This window comes from Phacochoerus africanus, chromosome 4 (assembly GCF_016906955.1).
Source record: "Phacochoerus africanus isolate WHEZ1 chromosome 4, ROS_Pafr_v1, whole genome shotgun sequence".
NCBI lineage: Eukaryota > Metazoa > Chordata > Mammalia > Artiodactyla > Suidae > Phacochoerus > Phacochoerus africanus.
The window spans coordinates 42770935-42798177 of NC_062547.1; the positions used below are offsets into that span (position 1 = coordinate 42770935).

At 45.7% G+C, this 27243-nt stretch overlaps 1 protein-coding gene across 4 annotated transcripts in view; it reads left to right on the forward strand.

The window, feature by feature from the left end:
• The window catches only part of SERGEF (secretion regulating guanine nucleotide exchange factor), a 242637-nt gene that overhangs the window by 181329 nt on the left and 34065 nt on the right, over positions 1 to 27243 (forward strand). The window contains exon 11 of one of the 4 annotated variants that reach the window (XM_047776180.1): positions 25494 to 26328. The exons of the other annotated variants lie outside the window; for them this stretch is intronic. Coding sequence (XP_047632136.1) covers positions 25494 to 25501 — 8 coding nt within the window. The 3' untranslated portion in view covers positions 25502 to 26328. Of the gene's footprint in view, positions 1 to 25493; positions 26329 to 27243 lie in introns of those variants that run through there. 4 annotated transcript variants of the gene reach the window in all.

Genomic DNA, 27243 nt, shown 5'->3' on the forward strand with positions numbered 1-27243 from the left:
CCAAGCAGGATGCTGCCCTTTCTCTGAATACTAATTCTCCAGGATGCTGACTGCTGACTTAATCCAGGGGACATGTCCTTGACTTCAGAGACTTGGTTTGTCAGGGCTCCCTTGGCAGCTGAGAGTCCCAGGTCTGTCTTGGTTTCCTCTTTCACAGGGTCTCCCTAGACAGTGACTGCCTCAGTGCCAGTTCTCCACTTTGAAAGGGACTCGGCTGGGCAGTCTGAGCTCCAACCCCCACACCCCCGCCTGGGCCACATGTCCCAGTTTGTTGTCTGAGAGCATCTCTTTGTGTCCAGGTGAGGGGTGGGAAGAGAAGTGGCAGCGCAGGCTTTGTGTCCTCATCGGGACTGGCGGGCAGGAAGGGGGAGAATGGAGGAGTGACTCATCTCGCCCTGGCACCATGTGATAGGATCTGTGAATACCCATGTGGGACAGATACATGCTCTAAGAACATTTGCCTTGTGAAAATCCAAACTCACCAGCCACATGAATTCAGGACAGTGATTACCATCGCGACAGGGAGCATGGTGTCCTTGCAAAAATCCCCTGGTATATTTAACATGCACGCGGTGGGGGGTGGGGGAGACCATGCCAATTTAAGCACCCAGGGGAAGCCGACATTGCCTACATTAGTGGAACAAAGAACTTGGTACAATTGGAGTGGATGGTGAGGACCTGGGGAGGCCCGCCTGCAGGGGTCACATGACCGTGTGTCAGGTGGGATGGTAGACTGAGAATCGCATCTCTAAGCTTCTTTCATTCTTGGCTTTGCCTTTTTATCTTGAAAACTAAATGTGCCTTAGGCAAGTCTGCCGAGGACCAAAGTGTCCTTGCAGTTAGAAGGACCTCGGCTAAATCCCGGCTCCCCCTTCTCCTATGTGACTTGGGCGAGTTGCTGTCTGAATTTCCTTCTCCTGGTCTGCAAAACCAGGTCCCCAGTACCTCGCCGAGTTTTGTGTGTGCGAGGGTCAGATGAGTTAAGCCTAGAAGCCAGCACCCCAGGACATAAGAGCAGGACAAGCTCTGTGGGGCCCCTGATCAGCTGCCTCGGATCAGCAGCCAACTCTAGTGTGTGCACGTGGCCTGGGTGTGTATGCTTTGCTCAGAGAGAACATTCGTCGCTCCCCAGAGCACAAATGCAGGCCGTGTGTCAGCCCACTGGCAGCCTGCGGTGGACTGGGACACACTGTCCTGTTTCTGCCTGAGGAGACACGGGCTCAGCAAGCAGTTAGCCCACCTGGCTTAAGTTTCCCCAGAGAACACGGTCCTCATTACAGAGAAATCCTTTCAGGTTCCGAGGGTGGCACGTTGCTGCAATCTGACCCCTGTAAGAATTCTCGCTATGTCCCCTTCTCACGCCAGCTCTTTCCTAAAGCTGATTTTATGAGGAGCTATTTTCCCAACGGGTTGGATAAACTCCTGAATCGTGTTTCTGATGGCATCTTAGGAGGCCCACACTGTTTTTATTTTCCAGGGGAGCATTAACAAGATATACACTAGCCTTTGGACGGAGCTAGCACAGTCACTGTCAACTCAAGGCCATTTGCTGCCTGTGGAATCCTTGGTGCCGCAGGCACGGCTCTGGCTTCATAGGTCACCATCTACCACACTCGAATCTTGCCAGCCTGAAGATACTTGCCCCCGTTCAGGGCGCCCGTGACAGTCATCCCAGTTTCCATCTGCACACACAATGCACATTTCTGTTCACTGGTGATTTTCTCCTCCAGCATCCCTGCAGGCTCTGTAGAGTGGAGTTCTTGGCCCCTTTATTCAGATTCAAAGAACAAGGTGCAGTAATGTATCCGAGCTAATTATTGGCAGAGCTGTTTTTCAAGTCCTGGTCTTCTAAGGGGCAGCCTGACTGAATGAAAGCGCCCTCAAGCATGCGTGTCTCACCTCTGATACTCATCTGCTCTGTGACGTCATACATGCCACCAGTCGTTAGTATTATAGATGGTTATCCACATTAGTGATGACAGTAAAGTTGCGAAAGCATCCAGCATGGTGATAGGTGCTCTGCACCACACATCCTTGTAGTGTCACACTAGATGTGGGGAATGGGTTTTATTGTCATCCCTTTTACAGATAAGCATCCTAATATTCACAGAGCTAGCGTAACTTGTCTGAGCCTCTGTATCAAATGAAGATCTTGCGACCTCCCTGGGAGGGTGCTTACAACACTGCATGCATGTATGTAAACTGAATAGCACAGAGTCTGTGGTGGACCAGGTGCTCAGTCAATGTTTCTTTCCTTCCTCTAGTTCCCCCTCTGACTTCTCATCCAGTGTTCTTCCCACCCCCTCGCATTTAAACCATTTAGAAGCTGAGGTCATGCTGAAGTCCTCTCCGGAGCTTTCTCTCTCAGGCCCCACCCCCCCTACCCCCACCCCCAGAGGCCACTTCAAGTGTCTGATCTGAGCTGTCGGTCTGATGCCGCCTCTTTAGTCTTCTGCCAGTTCAGGAAACACCATCCTTTCCTGGCAGGCTGCGCCACACCTCTGACATTTGCCCTGGGGCTGTGTCCTGGAACGCTAAAGCCTGCCCTGGCCTCTCCAGCCACAGGGCTCTCCCCTTTCCTGACTTTCTCTAAGGCCAATACAGGTTGTTTTCCTTACTTTGGCATCTTGCCTGAATCCTTCATGTTGTTATGTTGTGTTTCACCTACACTAGTGACCTAGAACCCAGGTCTCCTGACTTCCAAGCACCACATCCTACAGCTATTACTTAATGTTTAAGAAGCATAACCCTGTCTTTGGGGATCCTCAGAAATGTATTTATTTGGCTCTCAATAAATGTGTTTTTATTTAGCACCTGCCCTCAGCCAAGCCCTATGTTAGACTCTGGTGTGGCAGGGAAGGAGGCAGGCAGGTCTGTCCTTTCTGGAGCTTTTGTGGAGCACACATTCTAGGATTAGAGGTAGCAAATAAAAAGGTAAAGTAAATTGGTAAAGTGATTGTAGATTTTAGGTCCCATAAAAGAAATAGGGCTGGGGGATAGAGAGTGCTCAGAGGTGTTTTGTGCACTTTGGGTAGGATGGTCGGGGAAGGATTCCTTGAAGGGGCGACATTTTGAGCTGAGATCTCAAAGACAGAGCTGGGGCAGGGGCCTTCCAGGATGAAGGAGCAGTGAGGACAGAGACCCAGAGTTGGAGAGGCCTTGGCCATTCAAGGAAGGAAATGGAGATCAGGACGCTGGGGACCCGGTGCACCAGAGTGGGAAGTGGCAAAGACAGAGGCAGGAGCTGGCGACTGTTGGGCCCTGGAGGCCACAGAGTGTTTGCATTTTTTCTAGAATCAGTGGGAAGCCACTGAAGCCCTCTAAGCAGAGGAGTGTCAGGATCTGAAAGAAAACTAAGGGGGGCTAAGTGGAGAATGGATTGGACACTGGGAACAGGGAAGCAGAGATACCAGTTAGGAGGCTGTTATAATAGCCCAGGAGAGTTGACCATGGCCTGAACTGGTTATGACAGTGGAGACAGACGCACGTTAGTTTGTGATTGTGTTGAAGTTAGGACAGTGAGGCTTGGTGAAGGATTGAATGAAATGGTCCATTCTGCTCAATCTATTCAGTACCCAGTTAGTGTAAATCAAAGTGATACGGAGCGTCATTTCCTAAACTGGGGTCCAGGAGGCAACAGATATCTGGCAGTGGGTATGTTGGAGAGGTGACATACCTGATCGGATGGCCAAATGTACCTCTGCAGGTTTGCAAGGCCATCGTAGAGGCTAATTCTTACATCTCTGAAAGACAGCTTGGAGAAGTGAAAAGGGGAGATTTTCAAAGAATTCTTTCATTCAGCAGTCCTATAGCAAGTGCCTTATCTGTGGCTGGTATTCCGCTGGTGGTGAATAAGATGGGGCTCTGCTCTTTAGGACCTCCCTTCTCTGGGAGGATGTGGGAACATGAAGGAGAGAACTTTTCACAGGGAAAGTAAGAGAAATCAGGCATCAAAAAAGGGAGTAAGGAGAAAGAGCGTTCGAAAAGGGAATAGCATTTGCAAAGGCCAGAATCCTGAAAGAGAGAGGTTGATTTAAGACACAGAACACAGCTGAGTGCAGCTGGGCTTTAGAGTGTGTGGTGGGGTGGTGCAGGCTGCTGTGTAGGTCACTGACTACACTGCAAAGTGCCATGTGTGCCATATTGAGTGTATTGGACTTAATCCTTTAGACATCCGAGAACCGATGGAGGTCTTCAAACCAGGGTCTCAAGGCTGGAAAGCAAATAGCTGCCCCATAGATGGCCAGTCAGTCAAATCCCCATTTCCTACCATGTTTGGATGCAGCCGCAGAAACGTTCTCAACACAGCTCTCCAGGCAGTCACTTCCAGGCAAGCAGAATTGGCAGGGGAGGAGGCCTATTTGCCGTTCCGGAAAGAAGCTGAGTCTGTGGATGAGTTTAAAGAGAGAAGTGTTCTAGGATCAAAACCTGCCTTTTACCGTTATCTCATCAGCCTCAAGTAGAATTGGCCTACATTGTGTTAAGACACAGAGGACAGTCTGAGAGAATCCAGCGTCCCTGCTGTTGAGGAGAGAGTGGCTATTGGGCTGGTGGGAGAAATAACAGTGTAGTCTGAAGGAACATACTTCAGTGTGGTCGTGGTTGTATGAATCCCAAGGGGGCAGTGCTGAGCCAGAAAGTACCAGGCTTTCAAGGAATTCTGGTCCACTCACGCTTGGATGGTTGCTTCTGACCTGTAGGGAAGTGCAGTGTTTTAGTACATGCAAGGCCTCCTTGTCCAACTGAAATTGGTCCTTTTCCCCAGGAAGCCCCTTTGAAGAGGCCATGTAGCTCCTTTGAAGACGGTACAGTGTCCTGAGCTGAGGAACTGGAAAGTAACCATTAACTGAGAGTTTAGTGGTGACTGTGATTGTCTTTGCCAGTTCCAGATCCCTGGCATCCAGCAGGGACCTGGCTGGCACACAGTGTGTGCTCAGTGGTGTTTGTTGAATGAGTGAACTAGGAAAAGAAAATAACCAGCCAATCAAACATCCTTCTAATCCATCTAATCCCAGCTCTTGAATTTCATTTCTCTTAGCCATGCAATGACCTGGTTGGTCTCTAAGGCCCTTCACGTTCTGCTGTCCTAGGATTCTAGGATGATGACAAGAGTGGTTCAGAGCAAACCAAGTCATCACTCATATTTCTGATATGCCTCAAATTTAATCAGAGTAAAATAGCAAAATCAAGCAGTACTTTACAACATCTCAGATATGCCTTCTAAAAACAGAACCTGCGTCTGTCTCTGAGTTGTGAAGAAAATGTATTAGGTTATATTAAACAGCAAGATTGTCCTTTTTGTAGGAAAGAAAATGAATTAAATCTTGTCTTCCTGACTGGGGATTTTAATTGGGATTTGAGTCAATTTGATCTGAATTTGAGCATCCATCCAGAAAACATTTATTGACATCTGCTATGAGCAGGGCTTTGTGCTAAGCATGTGGGAGAGAGGAAGATGAACAAGATGCAAGATGTACGAGAGCCTTCTAGGCAGAAACTGACAGTCTAGTCAGAGTGATAAAATATATACACACTTGACTGTGACCCCAGGTTGACAAAGAATCAACTGCCATTGGACTAGCGGAGGTCAGAGGAGGAAACCGCTTCAAGTACATCATAGAGGCAGGAAGACTGCCTACCTACCACACCATGCGGGGGCTCAGAATTCCCTGAGCCACCATGGCCATGAGGATGTGCTCTGGGGCTGCCCAGAGCTGGTTAGTCTGCAGCCACCAAGTCAAGCCCCTCAATCCAAACTGTGGTTAGCAGGGAAAATCACCTCAGGCACCCAGCCACTGGCCTTTGTGAGCAATGGGTATGCCACACCGCCAGCCTCTGTGGCCCTTTTTTATGGCTCACATCCTTGGGGTCAATTCAAAGAAAAAGTTGTTCACTGCAGCAGGAATTCATATTTTTTCTTTTGCCCATGTTAACCCTTTCTGCTGTGGCTCCCACTGAAATGCAAGCTCTAACTGAAATGGGGGGGGGGGGGCCTGCTCTCTGACATTTATCCGACACTTACTTGTCAAACCTTTCTCTGTGCCAGGCCCTGTGCTAAGTGGTTAGGAGACTTATGTAGGCTCTGCCCTCAAAGAGCTGACAGAAGGACACAGGAGTCCAGGGAGAACTGCACTGCAGCTGTGAGAGGGCAAGTGAGGTGCCTCACAGTCAGAGGAGAAACAGTTTGCCGTTAGGCTAGAGGCATACAGGGAAAACCTAAAAGAGATCCACGGGTTTGAGATCTTGGAATATGTAGGCATCATATACATTGAAGTGTAGGGTGTAGTAGGTGTTCTAAGATAAAATAATGAGTTGGAGTTCCTGTCGTGGCTCAATGGAAACGAATCTGCCTAGCATCCATGAGGACGTAGGTTTGATCCCTGGCCTCGCTCAGCGGGTTAAGGATCCAACGTTGCTGTGAGCTGTGGTGTAGGCTGCAGATGTGGCTCGGTTCTGGCGTTGCTGTGGCTCTGGCGTAGGCCAGCAGCTGTGGCTCTCATTAGACCCCTAGCCTGGGACCCTCCAAATGCTGTAGGTGTGGCCCTAAAAAAAAAAAAAAAAAAAGTTGGGGCCTGTCAGAGTGGATTCAGCCTGCTCTAACAGGATACTATAGACAACAGCTTAAAAAACACACATTTATTTCTCATAGTTCCAAAGATTGGAAGTTCAGGATAAGGGTGATAATGTGGTTGGGTTCTTAGGGCAAACCTTCCTTCTGGTTCACAGATGGCCTTCTTGCTGAGAGCAAAAACTCTTTTCTTATCAGGGCACCAATGACATCACAAGGGCTCCATCCTCATCACATAGTTGCCACCCAGAGGTCCCATCTCCAAACACCATTACATCAAGGATTAGTTTCAGCATAATGAACTTCGGGGGGATACAAACATTTAGTCCATGGTAGGGCCAGATTATAGAGCCCCTTGTGACATGTTCTAGCATAACGCAATTGTATATTCAATTCTACAGGCAATAAGTTGTCACTAATAATTTTTAAACAGGAGTGTACATAAAACCCTAGCGTTGGAAAGGACTTTGGCCATGACCCAGTGCAGCCCTGCATCCCACACAGAGAATGAATCCCAAAAGGAGAAGTTGCTCACCCAAGGTCACACAACTAGTTAATGATGGAGTTGGAGCCAGGGCCAGCACCAGAACCAGATCTTCTGGGTTCAAGGACAGTGGTCTTTGGCCCTCAGTGATGAGATCCGCACTAGGGGAAAATTAATGAGCCTTTCTAGTGGAAGTAGGTAGTGGAGGGAAGGGAGAGGTGAGAGTCAGGCAGAGCTTTGGGAGGCTTTTGTGTAAAGTTTGAATGGAAGGTAACACCTGAGGTCTTTAAGGGCCTTGGCTGAGGGCTGATGGGGTGGGGGGCGGGGGAGCTAATGGGGGAGAAACACAGAGGCCCAGCCACTGGGGCTCGGGTGTGGAAGCCAGTGGGAGAAGTCTGCTTGGACTTGCTTCAGCTGCTGTTCTTTGCTGAGTTGTCCGATTGGTTCCATTTGGTAAATTACCTCAAGGTGGGCAGGAGGGAAACATGCAAAATAAGTGCATCATACACCTTTAATATTTCCTAACTTGATCCCCTTTATAATTTGTTTCCTTTGGGTCCCTCTTGCCTAGAGGGCCTGGGCCTTTTCCAGAGCCTGGCCTTCCAGGCTCTAAGTCCTCAGTGGTGTTATCTGTTACCAGCCAGAAGCCTGGCTTCGTGGTTTTACGCATGGGATCCTGGCACTGCCATCATCATCTCAGTGTCTCCGGTTTCAGGTTTCCTGCCAGGCCCTGTGAAGATGCTGTGCGTGTGACTTGCCTCCCATCCCATGACTCTAGGTTTGGAACCAAAGCCCTTACATGACCTCACATCAGACACTGAGCTACTGACTCCTGGCCTGAAGAAGGCCCTGGGCCGAGACCACCTCCTTCAGAACCCAGGAGCATGAAAATGCAGATTCCTGGGCTCTCCCTTCCACCTACTGAATCTGAATCTCAGAGAGGGGGCCAGGGATCTGTATTTAGACAAGTGTGCTGAGTGATTTTTAAGTGCCTAAAGGTTCAGACTCTACCTTAGATCACTTAATTTTTTTTTTTCTGGGCCGCATTTTCCTTGTTTGGAAAATGAGGAAATTGTGCAGTTTAGTGTGAAAACAGAAAAGTACTTGGGAAAAAATGCTGAAAGTTTTATATATATTTATGAAATTTATATGTGTATGTATAATTACTTCATATATTACTAAGTTTACACTCTTGGGATCAAGAAAGTTGGAAACATTTCTCAAGACCGAAATACACTGAAAACTGGTAAAAGGTCTGAGTGAGTGCTCACATCCGGAGCGTGTCTGCTTCCCAAGCGAGTGAATATATGAATGAACACCTCCAGGGAAGATAAACCCCGAAGCAAGGCCATTAAGCTTTCTCTTCAATACCCTCCACATCATGTGTTCAGCCAGCATCATTCACTGAGTGCCTAATATGTGTCAGGGCACTGCGCCAGGATGAGAATATAGAGATAAATAAGACATGGTCCCTGACCTCAAGGGGTTGGAGATCGATATGGAGATAAATGTTCAGTAGGATATGATAAGTACTGGCTTCGGGGTGGGTAGAGGGGTGAGTATTTCTGCTCTGGCAACAAGAGTAGGAACCAGCTGTCAGGGAAGGTGTCACCAAGGAGATGACCCTGGAGCTCTGTCTTGAACACAGGTGCAACTTTTCCAGGAAGGGAAGCCCCTTTCATGGTCCTTGTCACTCCCTATCTGCCTTCTTCCATTCCATCAAATTCTCTCATTGGTTTCTTTCCCTCCTCCCCCATCTAAACCAATCTTAGAGATGCAGTGTCCTTGGCTTTTTTCTTCTTCACTGTACCAAGACCTGCTGTCACTCTCAGTCAATTCTTAGGTATAGTCATAGATGCTGGGGCTTAAAACAATGCTTTAAAAAAAAAAAAAAGAGGAGTTCCCGTCGTGGCGCAGCGGTTAACGAATCCGACTAGGAACCATGAGGTTGCGGGTTCGATCCCTGCCCTTGTTCAGTGGGTTAACGATCCGGCGTTGCCGTGAGCTGTGGTGTAGGTTGCAGACGTGGCTCGGATCCCGCGTTGCTGTGGCTCTGGTGTAGGCCGGTGGCTACAGCTCCGATTCGACCCCTAGCCTGGGAACCTCCATATGCTGCGGGAGCGGCCCAAGAAATAGCAACAACAACAACAAAAAAAAAAAAAAAAAAAAAAGAAAGAAAGAAAGAAAGAAAGAAGGGGGTGCAGTTTGCATTGCTACCCCAAATGTTTTCATCTGAAATGATTTTTAAGCTCTATTGGAGATGTGTTTGTTTGTTTGCCCTACATCAGCCAGCTGATAGGACAGGTATTGTACTTGGTTGGTTGTTTTTTTTGAGGGGAAGAGGATGGGTGACAGCCCTTATTATTTTACTGAATAAATAATTACTAGGTTACTTCTCTGCGGAATGGCCTTCTTAGTGTTTTAAGGTAGAGCATTTCTAATTAGGGTAATGAATTAGACCCTAAACTGAGATAACCCTTCCAGATTTACAAAGTGTCCTGACCCTACATGTCCTTCCCACTCAAAGGTGATTCCCCAAACCCTCAGCCTCAGCCTTGGCCAGCACTAAGTAGAAGGTAGAAATGCAGAATCTCAGGTCCTACCTGAGACCTGCTGAATAAGAATCTGTATTTTAACAAGCTTTCCTGGCAATTCACATGTACAGTAAAGTTTGAAAGAGACTATGAAGCTAGTAGTTGATCGCCATTTTTTTAAGATTTTTATTTTTTCTATTATAGTTGATTTACAATATTCTGTCAATATCAGATGTACAGCAAAGTGATCCAGTCATTCATATATATTTTTTTTCTCATGTTATCCTCCATCATGTTCCATCACAAGTGACTAGATACAGTTCCCTGTGCTATACAGCAGATCTCATTTTTATCCACTCCAAATGCCATAGTTTGCATCTATTAACCACAGACTCCCTGTCCATCCCACTCCCTCCCTCTCAGCAACCACAAGTCTGTTTTCCATGTACATGAATTTGTTTCTTTTCTGTAGAAAAATTCATTTGTGCTGTACATTAGATTCCAGATATAAATGATATCATATGGTATTTATCTTTCTCTTTTTGACTTACTTCACTTAGTATGAGAGTCTCTAGTTCCAGTCATGTTGTTGCAAATGGCATTATTTTGTTCTTTTTTATGGCTGAGTAATATTCCATTGTATATATGTACCACATCTTCTTAATTCATTCACTTGTCAATGGACATTTAGGTTGTTTCCATGTCTTGGCTGTTGTGAATAGTGCTGCAATGAACATAGGGGTGCATGTATCTTTTTGCATGAAAGTTTTGTCTGCATATATGCCCAGGAGTGGGATTGCTGGGTCATATGATAGATCTATATTTAGTTTTCTGAGGTACCTCCATACTGTTTTCCACAGTGGTTGTACCAATTTACATTCCCTTCAATAGCGAAGGAGGGCACCCTTTTTTCCACATCCTCTCCAGCATTTGCTGTTTGTTGACTTGTTAATGATGGCCATTCTGACCAGTGTGAGGTGGTACCTCATTGTAGTTTTTATTTGACTTGCATTTCTCTAATAATTACTGATGTTGAGCATTTTTTTATGTGCATATTGGCCATCTGTATATCTTCTTTGGAGAAATGTCTATTCAGATCTTCTGCCCATTTTTCATTTGGGTTGTTGGGTTTTTTTTGCTGTTGAGTTATATAAGTTGTTTGTATATTCTAGAAATTAAACACTTTTCAGTTGCATCATTTAAAGCTATTTTCTTCCACTCCGTAGGTTTTTTTTTTGTTTTTTTTTTTTAATGGTTTCCTTTGCTATGCAAAAGCTTGTGAGTTTGATTAGGCCTCATTGGTTTATTTTTGTTTTTATTTCTGTTCCCTTGGGAGACTGACCTAAGAAGGCATTTGTACTGTTGATGTCAGAGAATGTTTTGCCTGTGTTCTCTTCTAGGAGTTTGATGGTGTCTTGTCTTACATTTAAGTCTTTAAGCCATTTTGAGTTTATTTTTGTACATGGTGTAAGGTGTGTTCCAGTTTCATTGATTTACATGCCACTGTCTAGTTTTGCCAGCACCACTTGCTGAAGAGATTATCATTTTCCCATTTTATATTCTTGCCTCCTTTCAAAGATTAATTGACCATAGGTGTCTCGGTTTATTTCTGGATTGTCTATTCTGTTCCATTGGTCTGCATGTCTGTTTTTGTACCAGTACCATACTATCTTGATTACTGTAGCTTTGTAATATTGTCTGAAGTCTGGAAGAGTTATGCCTCCTGCTTGTCTTTTTCTTTCCTCCTCAGGATTGCTTTGCCAATTATGGGTCTGTTATGTTTCCATATAAATTTTTGGATTGTTTGTTCTAGTTCTGTGAAAAATGTCATGGGTGATCCCCATGCATTGATTAGAACACTAATGTCCAGACAGATTAAGGAGTTTGCCCAAGATCACATAACAAGTAACAAAGCCAGGATTCAAGCTCTGGTTTCTCCAATTCCAAGTTCAGTGCTCTGCCCACTGTGCAGCTGTGCTTCTTTGTACTATATTAATTAAAGAACACTTCTTCAGTAGTTCATGGTCAATGAAGAGGGGGAAAGATATTTTCTTAAGATACAAATGTGTCTCCTTGAGAGCTGCAGGAGACAAAGAGGGTCAAAGGGGAGCTCACACACTGAGCATTGGCTTTATTACAGGCAGGTGGACAAGCAATGAGCCTTGTCTCCATTTTACAAATGCTAATAATTCCTTAGCATTTTACTGAGTGTAACCAACCTGTGGAGACTCAAGGAGGCAGGGGTTGAAGGAGGTATTTAAAGGTCTGATACTAGGACTCCTCGATCAGAGGTCAAGGAATCAGAGAGACTGAACATTTTTTTCATCCTTGAAGTGGGATCTTCTTTCTGAATGAGGCCAGCTTGTTCTTTTTTTTTTTTTTTTTGTCTTTTTAGGGCCACACCAGCGGCATATGGAGGTTCCCAGGCTAGGGGCCCAATTAGAGCTATAGCCGCCAGCCTGCGCCACAGCCACAGCAATGTGAGATCCAAGCCGCATCCGACCTACACCGCAGCTCAAGGCAGTGCCAGATCCTTAAACCACTGAACAAGGCCAGGGATCAAACCTGCGTCCTTATGGATACTAGTCCGGTTTTGTTAACTGCTGAGCCACGACGGGAACTCCAAGTATGAGGCCAGCTTCTTCCTTGACTAATCAGGTTTGGTGGTTTCCCACTTCTTCTAAAGACAGGAATTCAGGCTTCGGTCACTTGGAGCTCTTCTTGATTTATGAACAACTCTGTCTCGTAGAGTAAAAGTGGTTTTCCTGAAGAGGAAAAAATAGCTTAAGAAGGCCTTGAAGAATCGAGATGACAAAATGTATTATTTATAAGGGCCTAAAATAAGTGCTGGATCCTCCACTCAAAGTGAGCAGGCGACAGCCAAGCACTGTGTGGAGTGGAACCCGGCTGACTCCAACTAGATCCACGCAGCAGGCTGGTCAGCCCTGGCTCTGCTCAGCATCCCAAGAGTCATTCTCAGGAGGTGACTCATGCTGCCCATCCAGGGCAGCCCATGCAGCTCCATCCAGATGGGCCCCAGCTTACAAGAGAGTACAGTAGGATCAGTTAAACGAGGTAATTCTTGAAGGAGAAAGGGGGAAATGCAGTGAGAGTCTATGGATTGGTGGGAATATACATGCACACATGCACACACACCCCATTTGTAAGATCATATTGAGTTCCTGACTTAATAATTCAAGGATACAGTTTTGTATTGGGAGCAAGAAGGATAGGAATAGATCCAGGGTATCTCAACCTCACCTTCACTCGCTCCTGGTTCTGTAAAGGAACATGCAGCTGCTGGTGACACTGGCCATGCCGAATAGGTTCCGCTGTATCCAGCTAATAGCCACTTCCTGCTGCATCACAGGTTTTTTGTTTGTTTGTTTGTTTTTGCTATTTTAGAGCCATACCCATGGCATATGGTGGTTCCCAGACTATGTGTCTAATCAGAGCTACAGCTGCTGGCCTACACCACAGCCACAGCAATGCCAGATATGAGCTGCGTCTGCGACCTACACTGCAGCTCATGGCAACGCCAGATCCTTAACCCACTGAGTGACACCAGGGATCAAACCCTCAACCTCATGGTTCCTAGTCAGATTCATTTCCGCTATGCCATGATGGGAACTCCATAGGTTTTTGTTTTTTACTCAAGGCTCGGTTGATCACTCTTAAAGAACTTAAAACAATTTCTGTGTTTTAAGAGAATGTTTACAAACATCTCTCCTACAATAGGCCCTCCTTCTTTTGAAACAAACTCAGGGTCTCTAAGTCTACATTTTGTCCAGTGGGGAAGAGGCAGAGTCGATGTCCAGGGGTCTCAGATCAACAGCCAATATTACCGAAAACCCTTTTCCCTGTCACTTATCCCTTGACTCTGCCACAATACTTTGTTACTGGGTGCTTGTGATAATGACTTAGCCCTGAAGACCTTTCCCCAAATGCATTTGTTCAGAGACGGCAGGATTCAGGGACAGAAGGGATGTTATTGAAAAATAGGAAGTGATGCCAAGAAACTTTTTTTTTTTCTTTTTTAGGGCCATACCCGTGGCATATGGAGGTTCCCAGGCTAGGGATCCAATCAGAGCTACAGCTGCCAGCCACAGCCACAGCTACAGCGACAGCAACATCAGATCCGAGCCGTGTCTGCAAGCTACACCACAGCTCATGGCAACGCTGGAGCCTTAACCCACTGAGTGAAGCCAGGGATCGAACCCACATCCTCATGGTTCCTAGTCAGATCTGTTTCTGCTACGCCACTATGGGAACTCCACCAGGAGACCTTCTTTTTATTTAAAGTATAATTGATTTATAATGTTTCTTCAAGTTCTGTTGTACAGCAAAGTGTACACACATTTTCCTGTGCTGTACAGTAGGGTCCCATTGCCCATCCACTCTAAATATAAGAGTTTTCATCCAAAAAACCCCCAAGATGCCCATCCATCCCATCCCCTCCCCTTTCCCCCCGGGAATCCCAAGTCTTCTCTCCTTGGCCATGATCTGTTTCTGTTTTTTTAAGATAGCATCACCTGTTCTGTATTTTAGATTCCACAAATAAGTGATGTCTTATGGTATTTGTCTTTTTTCTTTCTGGCTTACTTCACTTAGTATGAGAGTCTCTAGTTCCATCCATGTTGCTGCAGATTGCATCAGTTTGTCTTTTTTATGGCTGAGTAATATTCCATTGTGTATATATATCACATCTCCTTAATCCATTCATCTGTCAATGGCCATTTAGGTTGTTTCCATATCTTGGCTGTTGTGAATAGTGCTGCAGTGAACATAGGGGTGCATGTGTCTTTTTCAGTAAAAGTTTTGTCTGCATATATGCCCAGGAGTGGGATTGTTGGGTCATATGGTAGCTCTATATTTAGTTTTCTGAGGTACCTCCCTACTGTTTTCCATAGTGGTCATAACACTTCACATTACCACAAACAGTGGAGGAGGGTACCATCTTCTCCACACCCTCTCCAGCATTCGTTTTTTGTTGACAGTTAATGATGGCCATTCTGACCGGTGTGAAGTGGTACCTCATTGTAGTTTTTATTTGCATTTCTCTAATGATTAGTGATATCGAGCATTTTTTCATATGCCTGTTGGCCATCCATATGTCTTTGGAGAAATGTCTATTTAGGTCTTCCGTCCATTTTTCAATTGGGTTGTTTGTTTTTTTTGTTATTGAGTTGCACAAGTTGTTTGTATATTTTGGAGATTAGGCCCTTGCATCATTGGCAAAGATTTTCTCCCATTCTGTGGGTTGTCTTTTTGGGTTCTTTAAATGGTTTCCTTTGCTATGCAAAAGCTTTTGAGTTTGATTAGGTCCCATTGGTTTCTTTGTGTCTTTATTGTCATTATTCTAGGAGGTAGATCAAACAAGATGTTGCTGTGATTTTTTTTAATTGAAATATAGTTGATTTTAATATTGTGTTAGTTTCTGGTATACAGCAAAGTGATGCAGATGTGTGTGTGAGTGTATGTATTCTTTTTTCATATTCTCTTCCATTATAGATTATTACAAGGTATTGAATGTAGTTCCCTGTGCTATATTAGGACCTTGTTGTTTACCTGTTTTGTATATAGTAGTTTGTATTTGCTAATCCCACACGCCTAAGTTATCCCTACCCCGCCCCTTCCCCTTTGGTAACCGTAAGTTTGTTTTCTGTCCGTCAGTCTATTTCTGTTTTATAAATAAGTTCATTTGTAACATATTTTAGATTCCACATATAAGTGATATCATATTTGTCTTTCCCTGACTTACTTCACTTAGTATGATAATCTCTAGATCCATCTATGTTGCTGCAAATGGTATTATTTCATTCTTTTTTTGTGGCAAGTAGTAGCCATTGTGTATGTGTGTATATATATATATACACCATTTCTTCTTTATCCATTCATCTATCAGTGGACATTTAGGTTGCTTCCATGTCTTGGCTGTTATAAATAGTGTTTCTGTGAACATTAGAGTGCCTGTATCTTTTCGAGTTAGAGTTTTCTCCAGATATATTCCCAGGAATGGGATTGCTGGATCATATGTTAACTCTATTTTTGGCTTTTTAAGGATCCTCCGTATTGTTCTCCACAGTGGCTGCACCAATTTACATTCCCACCAACAATGTAGGAAAGTTCCCTTTTTTTCCACACCTTCTCCAACATTTATTATTTGCAGATTTTTTAATGATGGCCATTCTGACTGGTGTGAAATGGTACCTACCTCACTGTAGTTTTGATTCGCATTTCTCCGATAATTAGTGATGCCAAACATCTTTTCATATGCCTCTTGGCCATATGTATGTCTTCTTTGGAGAAATGTCTATTTAGGTCTTCTGCCCATTTTGTGGTTGGGTTGTTTTGTTTTTGTTATTGAGTTATATGAGCTGTTTGTATATTTTGGAAATTCAGCTCTTGTCAGTTACATCATCTGCAAGTGTTTTCTCCTATTTTGTAGGCTGTCTTTTCATTTTGTTTGTGATTTCCTTTGCTGTGGAAAACTTTTAAGTTTCTATTAGGTCCCATTTAAAAATTTTTGCTCTTCTGTTGCTGTGGAAGACTGACCTAAGAAAACATTGGTGTGATTTATGTCAGAAAATGTTTTGGGAGTTCCCGTCATGGCACAGTGGAAATTAATCTGACTAGGAACCCTGAAGTTGCGGGTTCGATCCCTGGCCTCACTCAATGGGTTAAGGATCCGGCGTTGCTGTGAGCTGTGGTGTAGATTGCAGACATGGCTCGGATCCCGAGTTGCTGTGGCTGTGTTGTAGGCTCGCAGCTGTAGCTCCAATTGGACCCCTAGCCTGGGAACCTCCATATGCTGCACTGTGGCCCTGGAAAGCCAAAAAAAAAAAAAAAAAATTGCCTGTGATCTCTTCTAGGAGTTATATGGTGTCCTGTCTATATTTAAGTCTTTAAGCCATTTTTAGTTTATTTTTGTGTATAGGCAGTCATGAGATTGTGCTCTGGGCTTCAGAGTGATTACAGTTCTGCTCTTACCAGTAGAACAATAGGCTGGGATTTGAACAGAGGCTGTAGCCTTCAGAACCCTCTCACCTGTCTCTAATCCTTCCTCTGCTTCATCCTCTTCCTTCTTACTCTTTAAAATATCTCTTCTGGGGTATGGTGACTACACTGTGGGGGAGAAATGCTTTCAGTAGCTCTTGCTGTATTTGGAGCTTGCTGTGTGTTCTCTGTTGCCTGATGGCCTTCTCCCCAGCTGTAGGATTTCTCTGTGGTCTTTGGGACTGATGCAGCCCATGGCAGCATCACCTGATATTAATTCAGGTTGTAATCTCAAAAGTCTTCCAGTTTCCTACCATCAGAATGGTTATCCCTGCAGTGCGGGGCACCTATCAATAGACTCAGTTTACCTACACTCCCTGACAGTGCAGGGAGCCCTCAAGAAAATGGACATCTGACCTTCCTACCACTGCAGTTCAGAATAATAAAATCTTAAGATTAAAAGAAATCTCAGCATTTAAAAATCCAAGTATCTGGAGTTGCCATCATGGCGCACAGGAAACAAATCCTACTAGGAACCATGAGGTTGTGGGTTTGATCTCTGGCCTCGCTCAGCGGGTTAATGATCCGGTGTTCCCATGAGCTGTGGTGTAGGTCGAAGACGAGGCTCGGATCTGGCATTGCTGTGGCTGTGGCATAGGTCAGCAGCTCTAGCTCTGATTAGACCCCTAGTCTAGGAACCTCCTTATGCCCCGGGTACAGCCCTAACAAATTAAAAAAAAAATTCAATATTTGAATGAGGCGCAATATAGAAAGACAAGGTAAGGAGTTCCCATTGTGGCTTAGTGGGTTAAGAACCCAGCTAGTAGTAGCCACGAGGATGCAGGTTTTGATCCCTGGCTGCTCTCAGTGGGTTTAGGATCCGGCATTGCTACGAGCCACAGTGTAGGTCAAAGATGCGGCTCAGATCTGGTGTTGCTGTGGCTGTGATGTAGGCTGGCAGCTGCAGCTCCAGTTCGACTCCTAGCCTGGGAACTTACATATGTCTCAGGTGTAGCCTTAAAAAGAAAAGAAAGAAATATGTGATATAGTGAACTGGTTGGGTTTCAAATCTCATCCCCATAACTTTCTAGCTACGTCATCCTGGGCTGGTACCTGATCCCTCTAAGCAAGAAATGCCTTTTAGAGCCATGCTATAGAATAAAGATGATATAGCTACAGTGCCTATGAATATGATGTGCTTGCTAAGTAGTGGGTAATATTATCATTATCCTGAAAACCAGAGGCTTTCAAACTTTTACCTGCAGAATATCTGAGTTCTTTCATGTGTTTTGCATCCATATGGTTTTTAGACCCTTTACCACCCTGGTTACTTTATTATTGTTGTTATTATCATTATTACTATTTTTAATATGGTAAAATATACATAAAAAAATTTACAATTTTAAGTGTACAATTTAGTGGCATTAGGTACATTCACATTGTTATCCAACCATCTCCAACATCCATCTTCAGAACTTTCTTATCTTCCCAAACTGAAACTCTGGGCCCATTAAGCCATAACTCCCCACTCCCTCATCCCTCCAGCCTGGTCACTTTTAATGGCATGCTCCCAGTTCTTCAGTGGCTTTCTTCCTGCCATAAATGAGGCTTGGAAAGAGCCTCTTGGTAGAATTTTCTTTGAGTTTTACACATTCCCACTGGGGAGCCCGAGAGTTAAAGATCTGTGTCGGTTGCAGCAAACTTGGGGGATTGCAGATGGTTACAAAATGGATGTCAATACAGCTGCTGTGCATGGAATGGATCTGCAGAGAGCCTTCCAAGGACTGGTACACTCTTTCCAAAAATATCCAAGGATGTGGCTTGGCGTAGCTTTGTGGAGAAACCAACAGTTTTTGAATCCTTCAATAGTAGTTACCTCATGGTGACGATTAAATGAGATAATTCATGTCAAGTGTGTGATACAGCGCCTGGAACAGATAAGGCCTTTCCGTGGGGGCTGCTGTTACTATTAGTGTACTATGGCAGAGATCTTATGTATAATGCTTTGGTACTTAATCCCCATAATAAGTAGACATCAGCTTCATTTTATATGAGGAAACCAAGGCTCTGGGCTGTTAACACCCCTGAAACTACAAAGCTAGTAAGCAGCAGAGTAGCAGAACTGGGACTCAGACCCATGCTCTTTCTCTCCTAAGATGCCACCTGTTGTGATCTAAGAAAAGAACTCTATGGGTGAGTCATATTGACTTCATTCTCGGTATTTCATCTTTCCATCTACCCTGGCATTTTTCTAAGGTCCTGTCTTCTTGCTATTTCTTCTCAAAGTCATGCACCTGATGTTGAAGCTGCAGAGCTTTCTGAATTTACTAGTCCCCATTCTCTGCACCATCTGAAAGTGATCACTCCTGGTCTTCAGTAGCTCTCTGCTCTAGAATAGGAAACAGAAACCATATATGTAAACCATGGAACTCTCTGGCTTTATTGGATGAACATCTAAGTGCTAATGCACTGTGAATGGAATTTAGAGTAATCATTGCAGTTTTGATCAGGAAATAGTGCGCTCTAGGACGTTCAAGTCACCTGGCTGGAATTTTTTTATTTTTGGCCACACCCACAGCACGTGGACGTTCCTGGGCCAGGGATCGAACCTGAGCCACAGCAGTAACGATGCCGGATCCTGAACTGCTAGGCCACCAGGGAACTCTACCTGGCTGGAATTTGTTCAGAAAAGAGAACACTTACATCTGACTTCTATGAGTGACTAGGATTCGTTCTCCCTTCAGAAAACAGGACCAAGACACTTTGTTTTGTACTTTGTCGTGGCTACCAAGGAAGCTCAAAGCCAGCTTAAATGCTTAGTCACACACAGCATGTACATAAACCCCCAGGGCTGACATGTTTGATCCTCCTTTTCGTGGTTTTGAATTTCCATTTCTATTTTATTCACAATATTATAGGAATTCCCTTGACAAGAGATGAGTTTAGGGTAAAGTAAATCAGTGAAGACGGTAAATGCCTAGAGGTCAAGGCATTGAGTAGATAACCAGTAATCTATGCCTAAGAAGTGTGGGCCCTTTGGGAAATGAGCAAGCTGAAAGTGAGCTTCTCACTCACAAGAACAGTCCCACTTCTCAGAGCCTGGGAGCTGCCACCAGGATTGAAATCCCTGCTCTCCTGTGTAGAAGAATTCCCAATAATTTATGAAAAGGCTCCCCACTTTGGGAGCTGGAACTTAGCTTCTCATTCCCTGAGCTTGGGCTCTGCTTACTGACATGCTTCCAAAGAGTGGACCATGGAACAGGGAGTGATGGAAGGGAGAAAGACTTTACAGCAAAGAAACCTGGCCAGCATTCCCGTGGTCGGGTAGTGGCAGTTGGCATCATCAGTGAGAAAGCCTGTTGACACCGTGTGCCTTTGATATGACATGGTGGGAAAGAGCCTCTTCCTCTCCCAAACCCATAATTCCAGCCTAACCATGAGTAAAACCTCAGAAAAGCCCAAACTGAAGGGCATCTTACAAAATACCTAATGTTCTTTTCAAAACTGTCAAGATCAGCAAAACAAGGAAAGTGAGGAGAACTATAACAGACCAGAGGAGCCAAAGGAGACCTGACAACTGAATGTAGCGGGGTGTCCATATCCTGGAGCAGAAAAAGGACATTAGGGAAGAACTCACGAACTCAAAACAGGGTGTAGCATTTAGTTACTAGTAATGTCCTCATGTTCGTCTCTTAGTTATGACACGCATACTCCCATAATGTAAGATCTTGATAATAGCATGGCGTTCCCTTGTGGCTCAGTGGGTTAAGGATCCAGTGTTGTCACTGCAGTAGCTCTGGTTACTGCAGTGGCGTGGGTTCGATCCCCAGCCCGGGAACTTCCACATGCCTCAGTGTGGCCAAAACAACAACAACAAAGAATAATATGGGCAACTTGGGGAGGGGTATTTGGGAACTGCCCTGTCTTTTCAGCTTTTCTGTAAGTCTAACACTCTTCTACAATTAAAAGTTTATTAAAATCAATCCCTGCTCTCCTGCTCACTCCCTGTGTGACTTGAGCAAGTCTCTTCAGCCTGCTGGGCTCAGTTCCTCCACTATGCAATGGGTGACAGCACCTTCACTGCAGGATTGAGAAAAGGCTTCAGTGAGACAAGGTGGGACAGCACTTTGGAAGCAGTGTCCCCACATTGTGGCCTGTCCTGCCGTGCCCCCTCCTGCCTCTGCAGTTCCACACAGAGGTATCCCCCCAGGCTGCTGCTGCTGTGGCTCCCAGCAGGGCCCAGCCCCTGGAGTCCCTTTAGAGCCAGAACTCTGTTCAGGAAGCTGCGCCCTCACCTCTCTTTGACAGGTTGCTCTCGGGGACTAAGATTGCATTTTTATTTTCATATCTCACTTCATTTTACCCCCCTCGAATTTAGTTTTTCTCTTCAGGAATCGGCATATGACTCAAACTGCCAGTTCTAAATTTAGTATTGCCTGTGATACGGAGAATGCATTTAGTGCTGCCGAGGATATGTATTTGGAAATGATGGTTTTATTTACCACATCCAGTAATTCTGACTGCCTGCTGGGTTCTTTCAGGAAAGAGTTTGTCATCTCCTTTCCTCCTAATGATGAAATGTTGCCGGCTCAGGTCCCAGAGGCCCAGCCTGGGCCAGACGCTGGTGACTTGAATCTCGGGTTAATTAAACAGTATCATCCCCAGGATTCTGCAGTCATGAGTTCTCTCCAAGCCTTGTGTTTGGAGGCAGTTGGGAAACAAGGTCTAAAAAGGGCTCATGGACTCTTTGGAGCTTGGAAGCTTATTTCTGGGCTCCAGGCTGATAAGATTTGCCCCTCTTCAGGGCTGGAATATATATGAGGGCAGGAAGTTCCACAGGTATGGAGCAGATGCACTGACCTCTGGGTGCTGAGGTTATAAAAGTAAATCACAGGCAGCTCCTACCTTCTGAGATCTACAGCTCATTCCTTTATTCCAAAAAAATGCATTAAGCTTCTGCCATGGGCCTGACACCGTGGGCTAATTATTAGGGTTATAACAGTGACCCCATCAGAGAAAGTTTCACTGTCCTGAAGCTTGCTTCCTCATGTACGTGGTTTGTCTGGCTCCGACGTAGAGCAGGAATGAGGGCTGACATATGATGTTAGGGAGCTAGCAATGGGTATTTTTTCCCCGAGTGCCGTGGGAATAAAGTACCACAGTCTGAGTGGCTTTTACAACAATGGAAATGTGTTTTCTCCCAGATCTGGAGGCCAGAAGTCTGAAAACTAGGTGTCATTAGGGTTCTGCTCCTTCTGGAAACTTGAGGAGGAAGTTTCCTCTTATTTCTTCTGTCTTCGGGTGGCTCCAGGCGACCCTTGGCTTGTGGATGCAAACTCCCGTCTCTGCCTCTGTTTTCACACAGCCTTCATTCTCTGTGGATCTGTGTCTCCTTGTCTGTCCCTTATAAGGACACCTGTCTTTGGATTTAGGGCAGGAGGGTCTCATCTTAAGGACCTTAAAGGTACATCTGCAAAGGATCTAGGAGAGAACCGCTTCTTTGCTTCTCCCAGCCTCCGGTGGCCATTGGCAGTCCTTGACCTCACTCCAGTCTGCCTCCATGGTCACGTTACCTCCTCTTCTTCTCTCTGTGTGTCCCTTTGCCTTTCTCGCTCTCTCTCTCTTTTTTTTTTCTTTTTTTTAAGGGCCACACCCACGGCATATGGGGTTCCCAGGCCAGGGGTTGAATCGGAGCTGTAGCTGTCAGCCTACACCACAGCCACAGCAACATGGGATCTGAGCTACATCTGCGACCTACACCACAGGTCACGGCAACACCGCATCCTTAACCCACTGAACAGGGCCAGGGATCGAGCCCACATCCTCGTGGATGCTAGTTGGGTTTGTTACCACTAGGGAACTCCATGCCTTTCTCTTAAAAGGACACTTGTGATGGCACTTAGGGCCCATGGTCATAATCCCCCATCTCAAAATCCTTAATTTAATCACATCTGTAAAGATTCTCTCTCTAAATAACGTCACTTCAGAGGTTCTGGGGGTTAAGACAGGGACGTACCTTATGAAGGGCCACCGTGCCTCCCACCCCACAGTACAAGAGTCTAAGGCCTGTGTATATTCACCCTGTAGCTAGATTTCATTCTCATTTCCACGTGAAGACACTAAAGAGAAGAGAAATTGATTCACCCAAGGCCATTCAAAAAGGAAGTAGCAGAACCAGGAATGGAAACTTGGAGTTGTCTGACATTGAAACCCATTCTTTTCCTCCCAATAGCTTCCTGACCAACCAGAATTTTTGAGAAATCCCCCCTTTGGTTTCAAACACAAATAGCCATCGGGGAGACCACACCAAGCTTTACGAGTCATTAAGATCTAGTGAGCACTGGCCCAAGGGAACTGTTAGGCTGAGATCAGCCTTTGTGGAGATGGACAGGTGGTTTGTAGAAGGGAGGGGAGTGGGAGCAGAGGGCTGGTAGTGAAGAGAGAGGCCCAGAGCCCAGGGTCAGGGCAGGGATACCTACTAAATAAAGGAAATAGCACCTGAAGGAGAAACGGACCATGCTGTTCCATCTTAGCACTTTGCCCAGCGCCTTCTCTGGTTCTTTGATGTGCAGGGCGCCTTTCTGCTTGTCTGCAGCTGGGGGCGGGGCGGGGGGCAGCGGGGAGGATGGATCTCTGGCCAAAGACTCTCTGCTTACAAGGTGGAGGGAGAATGCATAGGGAAGGGCTCTCTGGGTTTGAGTCATTTGTCCCCCTGACATTTCTGAGCCAGGCCACGAGTGAGGCACCAGGGACACTCAGAGATGAGCAGCTGTGGTCCTTGCCTGAGGCAGAGTGACAGAGTAGAAAAGATGGAGAAGCAGATCCCACGCTACTTCTTTCACTATGTGACCTTGGACAAGGTACTTTACCTCTGCAAGCACTGTTCTCTCATCTGGGAAATGTGGGCTTTTTGGAGACTTAATGGAGATAAAAATGAAAAGTGACTGGCACAGCCTTGGATTATAATAGGGCCAATGGATGTTACCTCCCTTTCATCAAAACCCCACGCTTCAGGCCAGAGCAGTGGTTCCCAAACTGTAGGCTCTTGGCATCCAGAGTATAGAACAAGGCCCCCAGACTCTTCTGTACACCTACATGCAACATCGTTTTCAAATATATATAGACAGTGTCATGGTGATTCAAATATAGTTACTTTCACAAGCTTTACTGAATTCATAGTGACTTTGTCACTAAATGTTGCTTTGATCAGTGTGTATGGAAGGATTTTGAAATTCTCTGATATTAGAAAGGAGTCATCCCACTCAAATATGTTGTCAACCACAGATACAGTGCGGGAGACAGATTTGTAAACTGACAAATCAAATTACACACGACCAGTGCTATTCCAGAGCTATGTTCTGTTTCTACAGAAGCAGAGAGAAAAGCTAGACAAGCTGCCTGGAGAAATCTGGGAAGGAGGAGGTGACCTCTAGGCAAGGCTTTCAAAGATGAATAGGAATTTGCCTCATTTGGAGAGCAGACATTACAGCTGTAGACAACAGCAAGTTAGAAGGCGCAGAGTGCAGGTGGTGAGGCTTTCGGTTTGGGTGGGGGTGAAGGGGAGCAGGGCAAAGGCCAGAAAAGATCCGAGCTGCCTTAAGGCCAGGACTGAATGCCATGCTGGAGAGTTGAAGATGACTGTAAGCCGGGGAACCAGGGAAGGGTCTGAAGCAGAGAAGCAATATCAAATCGGCCATTTAGAAAGACCACTGCCTTGATGGAGGATGGAGCTTGGGAGACCTGTAAGTTGGAGGGCTGTTGGGGAGCATGCATGGGGCTCACAACAGAGTCAGAAAGCACAAGGTTTCAGGAGCGACGCAACCTGGGCCCAAATCTCAGCTCTGCTCCCTGCTGGATGGATGATCCATTTAGTCCCTCTGCTCCTCAACTTCCTTTCCGTAAAATGGGCATCAGAGTATAACTGTTTATAGAAACTATTAGGAAGATTAAATAAGAAAATGTATTTCTCAGAATATTATTCAGCTTTAAAAAGGAAGGAAATTCTGAAAAGCTGTAATAGGGGTAAACCTTGAAGACCTTCTGCCACGTGACTTAAGCCAGTCATAAAAGGCCAAATGCTGGGTGATCCCCCCCTTGTGAGGTAGTGAGAGTAGGCACACTCAGAGAGACAGCATCGTAGTTGGCAGGGGCTGAGGAGGGGGAGGAAAGGAAAGTTATTGCTCATGGGGGACAGAGTTTCACTAATGAAAAGATATGAAGGTTTCTGGAGATGGATGGTGGTGAGAGTTACACCACAGTGTGAATGTTCGTAACACTGCTGAACTGTGCACTTAAAAATGGTTAAAACGGGGAGTTCTTTGGGAGTTCCTGTCGTGGCACGGTGGAAACGAATCCGACTAGGAACCATGAGGTTGTGGGTTCAATCCCTGGCCTTGCTCAGTGGGTTAAGGATCTGGTGTTGCCGTGAGCTGTGGTGTAGGTCATAGACGTGGCTCCGATCTGGCTTGGCTGTGGCTGTGGCATAGGCTGGCAGCAACAGCTCTGATTGGACCCCTAGCCTGGGAACCTCCATATGCTGCTGGTGTGGCCCTAAAAAGACAAAAAAAAAAAAAAAAGTTGGCCTCATACAGAAAGAAGGCCCTAAAAAGACAAAAAGACAAAAAAAAAAACCACTCAAAAAAACCCCAAAAAACCCTGGGAGTTCTCTTGTGATGCAGCAGGTTAAGGATTCGGCATTGTCACTGCTATGGTGTGGGTCACTGGCCTGGGAACTTCCACATGCTGAAGGTGCCACCAAAAAAGATTGTTTAAAGCAGTAGACTTAATGTCATGTATATTTGACCACAATTTTTTTTAAAAGAATAAGAATTTTAAAACCTGTTTCAAGTGCATAGCATGGTATCTGCACATAGGAAACGGTTAGTGATTATTATTAATATTATTGTGCCAGGTGAGTGATGATGAAGGTCTAAACCAGCACAGGAAAAGTGAAGATGGAGAAGAGGAAACATCCTCTGAGCTTTTCCAGCAGAGTCTGCAGGGCTGGGTGACAAAGAGCTAAGGACACAAGGCAGAACCTCAGCAGTTGTTGGGACGCTGCAGAGCCAGGCCCAGGCCACATGCCTCCATCAGAGCTGCTCCAAGGACCAAGCTGTGACTCCTTAGATTCACGAATTTCTGAAGTATGTCCTGCAGGGGCAGAGAGCCAGGGCCAGCTGGTGCTGAGTCACCCACTGGGCCTGGTGCTGCCAGGGGCCCAAATCTGTACCCATCTCCCAGATGACAGCAGCTGCTACATCCCAGACGCGGGTGGCTCCAGGCTCTACAAAGAGTCAGCCTCCATCTCCCCATAATCAAGCCACAGAAATCTTCCCACGACGGTCTCTCCTCCTTCCCATGGGGTCTGAGAGCCTAGAGAAGAATCCCACCGGAAACCCGAGAGAGGAGATGCGAGGGCCCTTTGCCTTCTCTTTGATCGCTCAAGTCCAAATGAGGCGTCTCCATTCATACATTTTTATGGAAATCCACACAGAAACAAAGACTGCAGAGGTTTTTGCAGTCTCAGCCTTGCAGGAGAGGGCCAAGCTGGCAGGGGAAGGCCCAAGGGGCCCCTTTGATGGAATTGGAGAGCCTACTGTGCCTTTTTAGAGGGGAGTTTGGTGACGTGGAAGAATCTCCAGGCAGTCTGGGTTTACAGCTTAGCTGTGCCCGGTACTAGTGTTGCAGCTGGAATAAGCATTAACCTCCCTGAGTTCCTGTTGCCTTGTTTATCAAGTGGAGATACCTATCTCCTGGGATTTTTGTGAAATATAAGTCAAATATGCACACATAGAGCCTATAGCACATTATAGGTGCTTAGTAAACATGTTTTCTTTCTCTGCTGTAAAATTTCATACATCTTCTTTTTTTTTTTTTTTGGCCTTTTAACTACTCTGAAAGGAAGAGGTTTTTTGGTTTCCTTTTTTTTTTTTTGCCTTTTCTAGGGCTGCACCCGTGGCATATGGAGATTCCCAGGCTAGGGGTCGAATCGGAGCTGTAGCGGCTGGCCTACACCACAGCCATAGCAACACGGGATCCGAACCGTGTCTGCAACCTACACCACAGCTTGCGGCCATGCCAGATCCTTAACCCACTGAGCAAGGCCAGGGATCGAACCCGCAACTTCATGGTTCCTAGTTGAATTCGTTAACCACTGAGCCTTGATGGGAACTCCATGGTTTCCTTTTTTGTTTGTTTGTTTTAGAGATAAAGACATTTGCCTAAATCTCCACAGGAAGTGGATGGTAGCTCTGAGTCTCTCTAAGCCTTTGACCTTGTGCTGGGAGATGCTTTTTCCTGTGTCTCACTCCATCCTGGCTGCAAGAAGGGTCACATGTGAGAGCACTTCTGGAACAGCAGCTGGGCACAATGGGCACCCAGAAAGCTGTAACCACACAGTGTCCCTGCCCTATAACAGAAAAGCATGTCCACAGTCCCAGGAGGCTGGGTGTCCTCCGCCTTGTGTCTGTCTAAGGGGGAGTGGGTTATACGCATAGTCATATGTAAAAGGTACTTTGGAAACCTCACCCATGCACAATGACCAGCGGGAAGAGCTGTTCTGATGGCAGTGGACATCCATTGCTGGTTCTTATCCCAGAGGACAAAGGAGGTCAGCCGGCCTCCCTGAATTCAGCCTGGGGTGGTGGTAACACAATCCCTGC